The sequence below is a fragment of the Electrona antarctica genome (assembly GCF_951216825.1).
Source record: "Electrona antarctica genome assembly, chromosome: 17".
Classification (NCBI taxonomy): domain Eukaryota; kingdom Metazoa; phylum Chordata; class Actinopteri; order Myctophiformes; family Myctophidae; genus Electrona; species Electrona antarctica.
The window spans coordinates 45276602-45292208 of NC_136798.1; the positions used below are offsets into that span (position 1 = coordinate 45276602).

The window sequence follows — 15607 nt, forward strand, 5'->3', positions numbered from 1 at the left end:
GAATTTATTGCTATACAGAAAACCTAGTTTTTGTCTAAGTTTGGAGACAAGATCAACAATATGAAATTTAAAAGAAAGTTTATCGTCAAGCCAGATGCCAAGATATTTATATTCAGAGACCCTCTCAATCGTGCAGCCATCTGAAGAAGTTATAAGTACACTATCCAAGTCAATATTCATAGCCCTAGAAAACGGCATACATTTTGTTTTACTTGCATTTAAAACGAGTCTTGGCTCAACCAGGGCATCCTGGAGAGTATTAAAAGCAAGCTGCAGATTCTTAACGGCAACCTCAAGAGAATTGGCAACACAATATAAAACTGTGTCGTCCGCGTAAAGATGGCATTGACAATCCTTCAGAGTGGACACAATATTATTAATATATAATGTAAACAGTACAGGTCCTAGAACCGATCCCTGCGGGACCCCTGAACAAACAGGCAGGAAAGCAGATTGAGAATTTCCAGCCTTTACAGACTGGTATCTATCAATTAAGTAGTTATGAAACCAATCTAAAGTAACGTTATTAAAGCCGATATCATGCAATTTTTGCAGAAGTAGCACATGATTGACTGTGTCAAAGGCTTTGGAAAGATCCACAAACAGGGCAGCACAATGTTTTCTCTATCTAAGGCGGAGATGATATTGTTAGTTACGAGAGTGACAGCGGTAACTGCACTGTGATTGGATCGAAAGCCGGGCTGATTTAAATTTAAAACGGAGAAACTGGAAAGAAATGCTTTTAACTGAGTTTGAGAGTTTCCAGGATTTTAGCTTGTCACCTCCCTTGTGTAATGGGGTTATATGTGCGCTTTTTCAAATATGAGGGAAACAGCTTGATAAAATAAAAAATGTGAGTGATCTGCTCTACAATAAGAGGTGCTGCTAATTTTAAGAAGGTTCTAAATTGTCCTCCCCAGTTGAGCTATTTTGATGTATGTGTAATAGTGCTTCTAGGACAACAGTGGCAGGGAGGGGCTGCAGGGATAATTGATCAGTTGAGCTATTTGTAGGAACCATCCTGGTACAAGGCATCTCAAGCTCAGCGGCGTGGTCTCGTGGTCGAGGAGGTACGCAGAGAAGAACAGGCTGCAAGATGTGCAAAGACTGTCTCACAAGGAAAGCAAGGGCAATGGATGCGTTGGGAAGACGTTGAGAAACGAAAGCTCTCTTGGAAGGAGATTTGGGACATGGAAGCTTTTCGAACTAGCTTCATCATGTGAGCCACTTACAATGTCCTACTGTGACTGTGGCCAGAAAGTCACATTAAACTTTTAGATTAATTACAAATTACCATTCTATGGGGAAACACAAAAACCATATATATATATCGGTGGACTGTTTTAAAGTGCGGTTTGTATAATTATTATGAACCCACAGACAGTTATTCTGCCCTACAAGACTACACCACTTTAGTAGTTCCAGGAGGTAAAGAACTCCATATAACACTCTTAAATATACCATATACAAGACACTCAGGTTCGTTTTATACTAGGTAAAGAGCAATGTATTTTTCCACCAGGAATGCCTGAAACTGAAACAGTTCGGTTTAAGGGGGTAACAACCATGCATTAATTTTATTTATCTAATACAAGGGGCACTCTATATGGCCAAATAAAATACAATATAAAAAAAATACTAAAACCCTATTCTTAAAATCCTATATAACTAACTAAACCTAAAAATAACAAAGGAACGAAAAGGAAAAGAAAACAATCAATGTCTTTCAAATCACTTGTAACAATCGCCCTTGTCATTTAAGGAAAACCATTAACTAAGGAAAATAAAACGGGATCGTAGGGTTATAGTCAAAGTTATTTATATAGAAATGCAATTATGCAGCAACAGCAGTTGTCAAAACATACGGTTTATAGTTAAACCAATGCACTTGGAAAAGTGCGTCTGTCCCTGTCGTTCTCCATATAACCTAAAAGAATTACACAGGCAGACAAACTGAAAGCAACAAACAATAATCTCTTTCAGAACCCCTCCCGCCCCAAACAAGTCCCGACGCTCGCCGTAGCGTCCCGCGTCTCCTGGGTCCCAACAAACAAACAATAAACAACCCGAAGTCAATTGCGCAAACTCGCGCTAAGTATTAAGTAAATAAATAAATAAGTAAAGTCCGCGTCCTCTTCCTTGATTGGATGCGACGCGCCCGCGATAGTCTTTAATAGCTCCTCGCTTGGTCCCAACGAAACGTAAAAAACTCCGCTCTGAACGGTCCAACGCAAAAACACGATTGGGGTACCCCTAATTAAATCCACCCAGAATAGTTTGGAATGATCTCACCATTAGCACGCCGGCAACGGATAATCCAAACAAACGACCGATTCACCACGGCAGCAACCAGCACGTCACTCTTCCCGATGGCCTCGACGGTCCTTCTCTTTGGCTGCAGATACGTTGTTAAACTTTTGCTTCAATGACTTAACCTGTATCTGGCGCCCGGAGCTTCTCTCTCCTGTGTAGGCCTACACCTCTGTTTGCAGTTTCTTCCACCTGTTCCCCGTGTGTCACTTCCTCCCTATGAAACCTTAGTGTGGGTGGCGACATCAGTCCCTGACAGCTGTCACTCACCCTAGGTTTATCAAGTCTCGTTACCTCTCTCGTGAATAGGAGAAAATACTATTTAGCCAGTATCACATGTTACATTTCACTTCATAAAAATATTAACACGTCTAGGGAAAAATAAAGCAGAATAACATGGAAATGTGCTTCGTCACACACTTTTTTGCAAAGTCAATTGGGAATTAGCTCAGAATGTGTATCAACTTTTTAAAGTGCTGAGACGTCAGGGGGGAATATCAGTCGTCGCTTCTCGTCTGCTTCTCGTTACTGTAACGCACACAACAACGAACACCAGTTCAACTGTTCCCAGTGACAGGTAGGTGACTGCAGAGATCGATTACTTACAGACGAAGGCAGGTTTGACCCTGCCTCCCTTCTGAACACGGCGCGCAGTACTGCCTCTGGTGTTCCTGGGCCGTCTAGTAGTGGATCCTCCTCATCAGTGATGTCGTCGGTAAGGTTCACTCGTTATTATATCTATCTCACTTATTTCACTCACTATATATATATCACACGGTCACGCTCGAGCTGTCCTGGCTCCTGCTCGACTGGATGGCGTGGGAACCGTCTGTCTCGTTCACTGGTTTCGTAGTCAGGTTTCTCTTCACACTTGGATCACTATCTGTCTCACTGGTTTTACTCACTAACTCTAATACGCGGTCACGCTCGAGCTGTCCTGGCTCCTGCTCGAATGGGTGGCGTGGGAACCGCTGTCACTCCCTCGTCTCTGCTGCACAATCCTTGGCTCGTCTCTCTCTCCTTTTGAACTGTTACCTGTCCATTCAAACGTCCATAAGCCCGCCCCCAATGTCATCAGAGCAGCTGGCGCATGCCAACTAGGTAGGTGGACGTTCAAGAACACAACATTATGCAGTGGTGGAAAAAGTACAAAAATATTTTACTTAAGTAGAAGTACTGATTCTCTACTTGAAAATTACTTAAGTAAAAGTACAAAGTACCCATTAAGAAAGTTACTTAAGTAAAAGTATAAAAGTACCTCAAATTAAATGTACTTAAGTACAAAAAGTACCCGGTGTAAAATGTACTAAAAAGTAAAAATTACAAAGTACAAGTACAAGTAAAAAGTACAACATGCTTTTCAAAATGCCTACAAAGAAATGAAATCCAAAAGTGGCTTTATTTCAACACTCGTCTCGAAACTGGCCATTCATTATCAATGGCATTTAATGTTTGTGTTGGGATAAACACTATAAATTGGCCATTCATTATCAATGGCATTTAATGTTTGTGTTAGGATAAACACTAGAAACTGACCATTCATTATCAATGGCATTTAATGTTTGTGTTAGGATAAACACTAGAAACTGGCCATTCATTATCAATGGCATATCAATGTTTGTGTTAGGACAATGTTTGTGTTTACGCACCCTCAGGGTGCAAGCAAGCTCACACAAAAATATATTTCAGATGGGGGTCTACAGTCATTATGGGGAGAATGGGGCGAGCCATTGCAATTTGCAAAACAGACATTATAATTAGCTCTTCGCTAAGTCCCACCCAAGCCCGTTGTTGGCCAATACCACGTTAGCGACGGTTACTAAGGTAGGATACTGGTCACGCTTGCAATGCTGGTCAAAATGTTTAAGCAGTGTCAATAAATCTATTTGCTGTACAGCATGTGTGGACCTCAGAAAGAGGGTTTGTTTTCTTACCTTGTTATGAGCAAACTAGTCCGTTCCATTAATTATTTCGCTCCGTTGTGCAGTACATAGTACATATTAGAAATAAAAATAGGCTCTCATTGACTTCCATTGTAACGGGGGAACAGCTCTCAAAGTCACTCTTTTAGAACACTAAGCTGATTCTGACCGTTTATGACATCAGGAAAAATCATGCGGTTTTATTTTTAATAAAAAATGTCAACGTTGTCGTGTTTTTGTTTTGACTTCAGTGTTGCCACATTGTGTGAGAAATAAGCCAACCCACCTCCAAAAACAAGCCAACTCTTAAAGCCAAATCAAGAAAAACAAGCCAAAACAAACACAATAATATGACCATATATAATCATAATAAAAAGATTGTATGCATTTATCATTATAAATACTATGTAGGCCTATGTCTATGATAATTCATGTTTTGGTAATGTATTACATACACTAATTATTAGCCTTAAGCCAAAAGTAGCGGGAAATAAGCAGACCTGGCAACCCTGACAAGTTTGTGTGGAAAGAAGTTCCGGTTTGCCTACAAAACGATCTGATTGGTCCAAATCTGTACACACTTCTGAAGTAGCCTCGGTCTCAGCCTTCCATCCAGGCCGTTGGATGTAAACAAATGTATTTGATCTCGTCCACTTGTCGCAAACACCATACACAATTTTGGACGCGTTTGAGGGAGACACTTTAGGAGAAATGTCTGGGACTGCAGCTGGGTGCATCTCAAACAGCATGGCGACTTGTTTACAAACGAGAGTTGGGAACAACAGAACCGCTTCACTGTATATCTCCAACCAAAATAGTTACTTTATAAATCTATCAAAAGACGAAAATAAAACGGCATGAGTTTTCCTGATGTCATAAACTGTCAGAATAAGCTTTTGTTGTGTTCGCTTATGTGCTAACTGACTGACTTTGAGAGCTGTTTCCCCGTTACAATGGAAGTCTATGAGAGCCAGGTATTTGACCAGCATGCAAGCGTGACCAGTATCCTACCTTAGTAACCGTCGCTAACGTGGTATTGGCCAACAACGGGCATGGGTGGGACTTAGCGAAGAGTGAATTGCGTGAATTCACAATTAGCCCTTCACTAATTAAGCCCCACCCACTCCACTCTGCGAGGGCAAACTGTCTCCCATTGAGATGCATGTTAAATGATTTCTCAAAAAAGCCTACAGTAGGCTATAGGCCTATGCACAATGTGGATTACATTATTGGGTGAGAAAGTTGACGACCATCCCGTTCGACAGACGTTTACATGCAATGCACGGTAAGACTAGGCCTACAGTGATTATTGCGAATGCAGTGAGCATTTACTATGAGACCCAGCAGATCATGTCTGTGTGTCTGTCTGTCACGCTGTAAACACCACCCGCCCACCACCAGAGGGCGCAGCTGTATCACACACACACACACACATGCACGCACACACACGCACGCACGCACGCACGCACACACACAAAACTTAACTTAAAAAAAACTTAACTTAAAAAAAAAAAAAAACTTGACTTAAAAAAAAACTTTAAAAGGAAAAACTTTAAAAGGAAAAACTTAAAAAAAACTTTAAAGGGCCACTTCACCTCTGGAAGAAAATCCAGTCACTCAATGTTAATGGTATTTGTAATAGATAACAGTAGCACAATTTGAAATTTGCACCCTTTGACCAGAAAAATAATGAAGTCTGTGTATTTGACTAGGGGTTGACTGGATTGCTGAATTCCTACAATGCCCATAATGCTTTGCTGCGCTGTTCCTCAGGGGGAGGCTGCGTAGGTGGGCCCGTAGGTGTGACTTTATGATCTTTATCCTCCCATTTTCTACAAACAACAAATACACATGGAAGTGACCCAGTGTTGCCATGTCTGCTTATTATAAGCAACTTTGGGTTATTGTTGTTGCTTGTAAATATTGGTGGTTCAGTCACTGGTTGATGTTTCTTTTTTTTGGCTTGTTTCTAAAATGTAGTTGATATTTGGGCTTTCATCCAAATGTTTTTCACACCAGTGGTTCTCCATGAACATGCCAAGGACCCCCAAATTAATTTGTATTTTTCCACGTAATTTGTGCCATGGAGCCCTGTATTAGATATGTGTTGTTAAAATATTTCAAAGATATTCCACATTTGCACTTTATCCACTCAAGATTTATTTTGAAAATAGCCGGCTTATGTGCCTAATAGGCACATAATATAAATAACCAAAAATATATGTGCATATTGTTTTGAGGCTTGTTTGCACTTTGCATGGACATGGTTGCTTATTTCTCTCACAAAGTCAAAGAACTGGCAACCTTCACTGCGGGTGCATTTTTGCGAGAATAATAACAAACACCACGTTGACTGTATCCACTTTTTGATAGCCTTTTTCGAGTGGATGACAAAAACACGACATGAAGCCATGTGTTCCTTCTTGTATAACGTGAAGTCTGCTTCTCCTTTTTCTTGAACCAGTAAACGGTTGGACATTAGATTTGTTTTGGAAGAAAGTATTCACTCTTAAGGAATTAGACAGAGCCGCTGCAGCGCATCATGCCGTCTTTACGGTTGAAAATTGTCATGTAGCTTTTTATAGCAAAGCAAACTAAATATATATATATAGGCTAAATTTGCATAGTATCACTAAACAAACGTGTTTTTCCTCAGAATTGTTTCGTCATTCCCACACCATGAAGAAAGTATGTGATTGACACTGAAGGGAGATATAATGCATTTTATAATAAAACAAAACGTACGTTTCATATTCATGTGCGACTCCCAATAATTTCAGAGAACATGTTTCACTGTAACATTGTAACCATGTGTCATCATGCTTTTAATTAGTGGATATTGTAACATAGGCCATCATGTTTTACTGTAGTTCAACTGTATGGTAAGCAATCCCCAGCAAAATGATTACATGGAGAGAATGTATACAACACGTTATGCAATATGCAATTTCTGCCAAATGAAATCGTTCAAATGAACACTAGATGGAATTTGGGGTGCAACCTTTTTTTCATTGTTTACAATAGTCAATATGCAGCAAGCAGGTGTACATCATGTAAACGTTGTATTAGATAACTTCATTATAGCTGTTTTCAGAGTTTTTAAATGACATGGAAGGCTTGGAAAAGGGAATGTTCTTCTACCGAAAATAACAGACCTACAAGCTCACAAAGTGTCGAATCTGCGATGCGCTGTGAGCTTGTAGACCTTCTATTTTCGGGACCCAACGTAACAATATGATAGAACATGGCTGCGTCTATGAACTGGAATCTTGATGTAACAAGTCTACGTACTACGACACTCTGAACAGTAAACTATACACATAGCTACTATCCTAACTTTGTAAATCTCACATTAAAGCAATCGATTGCTAGAGTATGCAAGTTTACATAATGTTTACACTTTGCAGAAATACAGCCATGGTTCACATGACGCTCGTCATGTTTCAGGGCTACATAAATAATACTTATTTGATCAAGTAAAAAATATCCAGGGCCTGGCTGCCCTGTATGCTCGTTTCATCTGCGCCGGGGTTGCTCTATCTGTGTATTCCGGTTCAAATAAATATTGTCCATGGATTGAGTCCGTGGATCAGTATCACTCTGCACTTCAGACGCCATGATAGTACACAAACAATATGAGGAATGCAACGGTGGGGGTGGCCTGGGGTTGTAGGTGGAACGGAATAGAGACTAGGGACACCCAGGGGGACACCCCTCGGGGCTGTCTTCAGGTGTAGGTGTAGCCGTGTGTAGGTGACGCGCATACTCTACGGTGACGCGAGGTTAGACTGTTGTAGTCCGGAGGGGAGGGGCCATGAGCATTCTGACGTAGATAAAATGAATTCCTGACCAGGATATCTGAAAACAGGGATTGCGCACACAAAAACCCAGGAAAAGTGTTTCTAGTGTCCTAAACATCATTAAAATAAGATCAGGTTGTGTCAGGGGTGAAGTGACCCTTTAAAAAATTTCGTAATTTATTCTAATTGTTGTTTTTGCAATTTACGAGCTGCGTTCGCTTCCCGCGTTCGCGCGTCTTACTTGTTATTGCAACCACCTAGATGGGTGAGTCGTGTAACGTTTCTGACGTTAAGCTGTGTATGTGACGAAAACAGAACTGCACTAACCAGCAGATGCAGCGACAAACACACACACACACACACACACACAGCGTGGCTCGCTGTTATTTATTCACCGCACGAGCGAGAGAGAGAGAGAGAGAGAGAGCGCGAGAGACGGAGAGAGAGAGACGGCGCTTCTGTCCAGCTTTTTCACCGCACCGCACCACCATGCTTCTCTGTGTGCATGTGAACGAATGAGTGAGGCGATGACTTTATAAACTTTATGTGGAAAATGCGGAGATTGTGAAATCAAGCGATCCCCGCATATTTCGCATATTTTCCGCGGAAATGTGTAGCGAGTAACGAAAGGTGTCCAATTTTAATGTGGCGGATTAAAAGTACGATGTTTTACTTGTAAAAGTACAGAAAAATAAAAATAGTAAATAAAAGTACAAATTCTCAAAACGTGTACTTAAGTACAGTAACAGTAAATTATTTTCCACCACTGACATTATGCAACACATTTGTCGTTCCCGGACATCGTCATTATAGAAAGAAAAAGAAAAACAGCCTCATGACACCCGTCACACTACCATCACCACAGAACCTCAGTAATTTATCAGACGCTCTTAAATAATCCAGAGCGATTCACGGTATCAAGAACAAAAACATGGTAGTACATCATATGCATAAAAATAGTCATCATGAATCAAACGTAAGCTATTAACCTAACTGTCTACATAATATGCTATCTAAGTTAAAGTTCTCAAACTCTGCCCGAACCCGACCTGGCCTGACCGGTACCGACCCGACGTTTTCGGGCTGAGCCGGGCCCAAGAAATATGCTAATTAGTCGGGCCAGGCCGAGCCTCGGGCTCAGTGATTTTCCCTGATTTTTTTTTTCTTTCATTTATTTTCTAAGAATGTTGTTATAATAAAAATTGCAATTCTGTTTTTTGTATAATGTGTAGGCTATAGCCTACATGTGTATTTATTATGAAGAGGGCTGCACTATAGGCAATTCACTTGTGACGAGTGTAGTCGTGTGGCGCAGCGCACTGGCATTACTGCACCCAGGCAGCACAGCAGAGAGAAGTGAACGGAACGGTGGTTGTTTATACCGCTGGCTGGCCTCTGGTTTGCAGTTGCACACCAAATGAGCTTGTAACCAGTTAACTTGCCAAATGCTTAAAGGGTGGGAAGCAGGGAAATTTACTTTTAAAAATAATGATGCATATCTATCAAAAAACCCCTAAGGATGTCCAGTTAAAAAAACAATTTAAAAAAAATTAAATATTTAGGCACAGTTGCAATTGCAGTCAAAGTCCAAAGTATAGTTAACCAGTAGATGGCGCCATTTCACCATGTCGATGACGTCAGAAATATTATGTGAACACAGCTCCGCTTTCACAACGCGCCTTTTGTATGGACAATGTTCAGGTCAAGATTGATTGACATTTTTATTCACAGAATTGGTACAGTTAGAAGTTGCAGGTCAATACAAAAACTGAGGTTAAAACCAGAAAAAGCACTAAGACTACATCAAGGTTCTCCATTTTCAATTAATCAGGAAAAGATTACTGCTCAGTCATAAATATATTCTGGTTTAGAGGGTTGTAGGCTGTAGTATGAATCAATTTAATATTCAGATCGACAGGAAAATCAACATAACACTGATGATGATTGGTTGGTTGCCATGGTTGGTCTCTGCATGGCTGGAAAATGTACAGGAAAAAAACAGGCAGAATAACTTGTATTTGTGCATGTAAGTAATATAGCCTAACAATGCTTTGAGTTTGATGCAACACGAATATTTATGTTGTATGTTTAGGCTACATGTATCAATTATTCTGCTCGGAATTATCTAATTCTGATCAATCCATCCATCCATACAAACACACGTCTGCTTCTCGGAAGTGACATGTTTGTATCAAGCTTGTTTAGGCATATAAATTGATGCGTAATGCTTTGCAAACGTTTTGTTTCTAGGCTATAATAGCTGCGGCTGTGTAGTAGAAGAAATAAAGCCTAAAGCAGGGGAGCCCGGGGAGGCACGATCAAATCTCGTTTGTGTTTTTATTCGTCATTTTTTCCCCCCTTTTTATTCCATGCCGCTCCATATTATGACAATCTCAGAACATATCACTCCATTCGCGACTCTATACACTACATAAAAACTAAACAGTATGCACACAAAACAGGGCATCGTTTCACTTTCATTCTTGACCCACACCCTCTTCTGCCTCTTCCACAATGATCGATTCACTTTGGCCGCGCTGATGATCACAACCGGCCGCGGGGGTGACAGTAGCCCACTTCACACAACCCTCCCCTTTTGGATCATGATGTCACGTCAATAAAACCGTAACAGTCTGCGATACCATTCTGTATTTTATTCTGCTTTTCGTCGAGCAGTAGACAGAAAACAAACGTCTTGTCATCATCATTGTCACACATTGTGCTGCTGTCCGACCGTCGCGAATCAGGCTGTCACTGCAGTCTGTGTGCTGCACGGCGTAAAGTTGTTCTTTCGCTAACTCTCATTCCATTAAAAATGAAATTAAAAACGTATATATATAGGCTAATAGTCTACCTCTACCTGTCCTGTCCACTATTAATCGAATGTAGTGTCACTGTTCCAGCCACACACAAACACAGAATAGACAGGTGAGATACGGAGAAAAAAAAGACCTCCATAAGACACCGAGTCATTTCACTAGTTACACCCAGAGAACAGCACTCATCGTGGGCAAGCTGATCCGCCGTGAGTCCGCTGGCTGGTTGCGATGGACACGCCCCCAAGCCAGTACAAGCTCTGTTTCCGTATCGATACGAAAAAAATGGCCTGTGCATTATTTACAAAAAATCTTGAGTGTATAGCAGACATGTCATTGGTCATGGTAATCAAAAAACATTTATTTTTACTTCATTATGAAGACGCTAAAATAGTGCAATCCCAAGGGGCTTTTAACATGGGATCCAATGGGATGAAGTAGGGGAGATACTATCGATGACACTCTTTTTTGGCTCGGCCCTTTTTCAGAGTAGTAGGATTTTTCAGAGTAGTGGCCACTAGCCCGCCCCGACTTCACACAGCATTGAACAGGCTGTATAGAGCCTTATAGTTGCATTTTCGATTATTATCACAACTTTGGCATTAAATTCAGAGGCGAGGCGCATTCCGGTAGGCCAGTAAGGAGAGAGTTACAGTAGTCAAGTTTTGATATGACTGGATGTCTGGATACGGAGCTGGGCTGACTCCTGGGTCATTCAGCTCATGTCTAATCTTCTATGGGAGCGCTGCAATGTAAACAAAGGCCATACTATTTACAGCAAAGAGTGCAGTCAGTGCACCATCACATTTCAATGTTGGAAAATTGTGGACAAATAATAATCTGTTGATACTTTTTCCAGCCACGACTCTGCACTGAGGAAATAGATTCAATAATTGTATTGTTTTATAGAGTCTCTTTGTATAATTTTTCCTAGACTTCCAGCACGTCCCTGTGTGTAAAGAGGAGCTTCTACCCGAAGAGGTGAGGAGCTCCAGTCTGGTCCAGGAGGAACCACAACCTCCACAGATTAAAGAAGAACAAGAGGAGCTACTTCAAAAACCAGAAGAGGCTGGTGGGTCAATGTTGACATTACTAGCAGTGAAAAGTGAAGATGATGAAAACAGAGAGACAGAGCCTGTAGCCGGAACTTCAACTCAACACATGAAAACAGAAGTTGATGTAGAGGACTGTGGAACATCACAACCGACTAGTGATGATGACCAGCTCCTCTCTTCTGAATCTGACACTGAAGACAGTGATGAATGGGAGGAGACTGAGGGAGATCAGGCAGCTTTAAACACACAGTGCAAGCTGTCCCAGGACCTGAAATCATCAAAACAAACTTACTCCATGAGGAGTCTAAGTTTTAGTTGTACAGAGTGTGGCAAAATGTTTAATCACAAGGGGAATCTAAAAGCACACATGAGGATTCATACAGGCGAAAAGCCCTTTTCTTGTACAGTATGTGGTAAAGGCTGTGTTACCACAAGTCATCTAAAATCGCACATGAGGACTCATACAGGCAAAAAGCCCTTCTCTTGTACAGTTTCTGGTAAAAGCTGTGTTCAAAAGAGTGATCTAAAATCACACATGATGACTCATACAGGCGAAAAGCGGCAAAAGCCCTTCTCTTGTACAGTTTGTGGTAAAAGCTTTGTTCATAAGGGTAATCTAATCAGACACATGAGATCTCATACAGGTGAAAAGCCCTTTTCTTGTACAGAATGTGGTACTGGCTTTACTCAGAGGCATAATCTAAAAACACACATGATGACTCATACAGGCGAAAAGCGGCAAAAGCCCTTCTATTGTACAGTTTGTGGTAAAAGCTTTATTCAAAAATATACTCTAATAATACACATGAGGACTCATACAGGCGAAAAGCCCTTTCCTTGTACAGTATGTGGTAAAGGCTGTGTTACCACAAGTCATCTAAAAACACACATGAGGACTCATACAGGCGAAAAGCCCTTCTCTTGTACAGTTTGTGGTAAAAGCTTTGTTCTAAAGGATGCTCTAAAATCACACATGAGGACTCATACAGGCGAAAAGCCCTATTCTTGTACAGAATGTGGGAGAGGCTTTAAACTGAAGCAATGTCTAAAAACACACATGATGACTCATACAGGCGAAAAGCCCTTTTCTTGTATAGTATGTGGTACTGGCTTTACTCGGATGCATCATCTAAAAATACACATGATGACTCATACAGGCGAAAAGCCCTTCTCTTGTACAGTTTGTGGTAAAAGCTTTGTTCAAAAGGGTGCTCTAAAATCACACATGAGGACTCATACAGGCGAAAAGCCCTTCTCTTGTACAGATTGTGGTAAAAGCCATGTTCAAAAAAGTCATCTAAAATCACACATGAGGATTCATACAGGCGAAAAGCAGCAAAAACCCAGCTCTTGTAAAGTTTGTGGTAAAAGCTTTGCAACAAAGAGCGATCTAAAAACACACATGAGGACTCATACAGGCGAAAAGCCCTTTTCTTGTACAGTATGTGGTAAAAGCTGTGTTCGAAAAAGTGATCTAAAATCACACATGAGGACTCATACAGGCGAAAAGCCCTTCTCTTGTACAGTTTGTGGTAAAAGCTTTGTTCGAAAAAGTGATCTAATATCACACATGAGGACTCATACAGGCGAAAGGCCCTTTTCTTGTACAGTATGTGGTAAAGGCTGTGTTACCACAAGTCATCTAAATTCACACATGAGGATTCATACAGGCAAAAAGCCCTTCTCTTGTACAGTTTGTGGTAAAAGCTGTGTTCGAAAAGATACTCTAATAATACACATGAGGACTCATACAGGCGAAAAGCAGCAAAAGCCCTTCTCTTGTACAGTTTGTGTTAAAAGCTTTGCAACAAAGAGCAAACTAAAAACACACATGATGACTCATACAGGCAAAAAGCCCTTCTCTTGTACAGTGTGTGGTAAAAGCTTTGCAACAAAGAGCGATCTAAAAACACACATGAGGACTCATACAGGCGAAAAGCCCTTTTCTTGTAATGTATGTGGTACTGGCTTTACTTGGAGGCATCATCTAAAATCACACATGATGACTCATACAGGCGAAAAGCCCTTTTCTTGTACAGAATGTGGGAGAGGCTTTAAACTGAAGCAATGTCTAAAAACACACATGATGACTCATACAGGCGAAAAGCCCTTTTCTTGTATAGTATGTGGTACTGGCTTTACTCAGATGCATCATCTAAAATCACACATGATGACTCATACAGGCGAAAAGCCCTTCTCTTGTACAGTTTGTGGTAAAAGCTATATTCGAAAGAGTCAACTAAAATCACACATGAGGACTCATACAGGCGAAAAGCAGCAAAAGCCCTTCTCTTGTACAGTTTGTGTTAAAAGCTTTGCAACAAAGAGCAAACTAAAAACACACATGATGACTCATATAGGCGAAAAGTCATTTTCTTGTACAGTTTGTGGTAAAAGCTGTGTTCAAAAGAGCGATCTAAAAAAACACATGAGCACTCATACAGGGGGAAAGCCTTCAGTTTAAGACATGATCAGTCAGTCAGTCTAATCCTGGATGACAATGATGCAAAAGCAGAGGAATTACTTAATCTGACAATATCAACATGATTTACATTGATAGATTATTGTGATGATTTTTTTTAATATTGTGTATGGATCTTATCTTTTATTCGACATAATGAATTGTAATTTTAACTTGCATTATTCCCTCCAGCTCATAGGTTACTGGTATTACAATATGAGCATCGGTGTGTGTGTCCACATTGGTCAGGATTTAACAATCACATTCATTCATATTCATGCAATAATTCTTATGTTCATTGATATGCAGTACATAATGGTGCCGTAAAGTGCTGACAAGCTGCTGGGTTTCTATATTTAGATTACATTATCATAGTAGTAGAATGGTAGATTCCAGAGAGACCGTGTACATTCCACATAGTTGTGTTGCTTGGTGTTTTCTAGGTGTTTTTATAAACTCTTTATAAACTTTCATCCCTTGGGGAAAAATTATGTTTTTGTTTTGTTTAATAAAGTTTCATCACTACAGGTCCTCTGTGTGTGCTTCATTCATCAAGCAAATACTCAATTTATTGTTACGCCCAGAATGACGAGGATATCCAGAGGGTCTGTAGAACTGTGTAGTAAATGTAGAAATGTAGGGCGTTAACCCATTTACTGAGGTCGATAAAAAAAAGGCTTCTAAATCCTAAAAAAAATCTTAAAAACCTATGTTTCTATGTCAGTGGTGCTCAACCTTGTTCATGTCAAGGACCCCCAGAATTATCTCTATTTGGCCACGGACCCCCATCTCAAAATATGTAGTTCCAGGGACCCCCTGAAGCAAAGATTTTAGTTAAAAATGTTCGCTCTGAAATATATATTCAATGATTTGCACCACATTTTAACGATTTTTCAAAAATAGCAGACCTACAAGCTCGTAGCACGCCACGGTGCGCTATGAGCTTGTAGATCTGCTATTTTTCAATAGCTAAATTATAACAATGTTAACTTTAAAACACCAAAAGGGGTTCCCGCCCCCCCAAAATGGGTTAACTACAATGGAGAAAAAAAAGATGTCGTAATATGTCTCGTAAATAGTGCTTAAACAGTTTGTTCATAATGTATGTTTTTGTACGTCTGGGTCTTGGGGAGACCAATGTCCTAGTGGTGTGTCCTATCACAGTGATATATATATGTTACAGGCCTCATTGTAGATGTTGTGGACCCCATAAGTTTTGGTTTCATGTTTACTGTTTAAAAAA

General features: G+C 40.4%; 1 protein-coding gene across 2 annotated transcripts in view; it reads left to right on the top strand.

The window, feature by feature from the left end:
• The window catches only part of LOC306940920 (uncharacterized protein), a 40779-nt gene extending 25888 nt beyond the window's left edge, over positions 1 to 14891 (top strand). The window contains exon 4 of one of the 2 annotated variants that reach the window (XM_079526185.1): positions 11758 to 14891. In XM_079526185.1, coding sequence (XP_079382311.1) covers positions 11929 to 14367 — 2439 coding nt within the window. In that variant the 5' untranslated portion in view covers positions 11758 to 11928 and the 3' untranslated portion in view covers positions 14368 to 14891. The remainder of the gene's footprint in view (positions 1 to 11757) is intronic. The other variant, XM_079526184.1, reaches the window with a different exon arrangement.
• Positions 14892 to 15607: the final 716 nt, after the last annotated feature.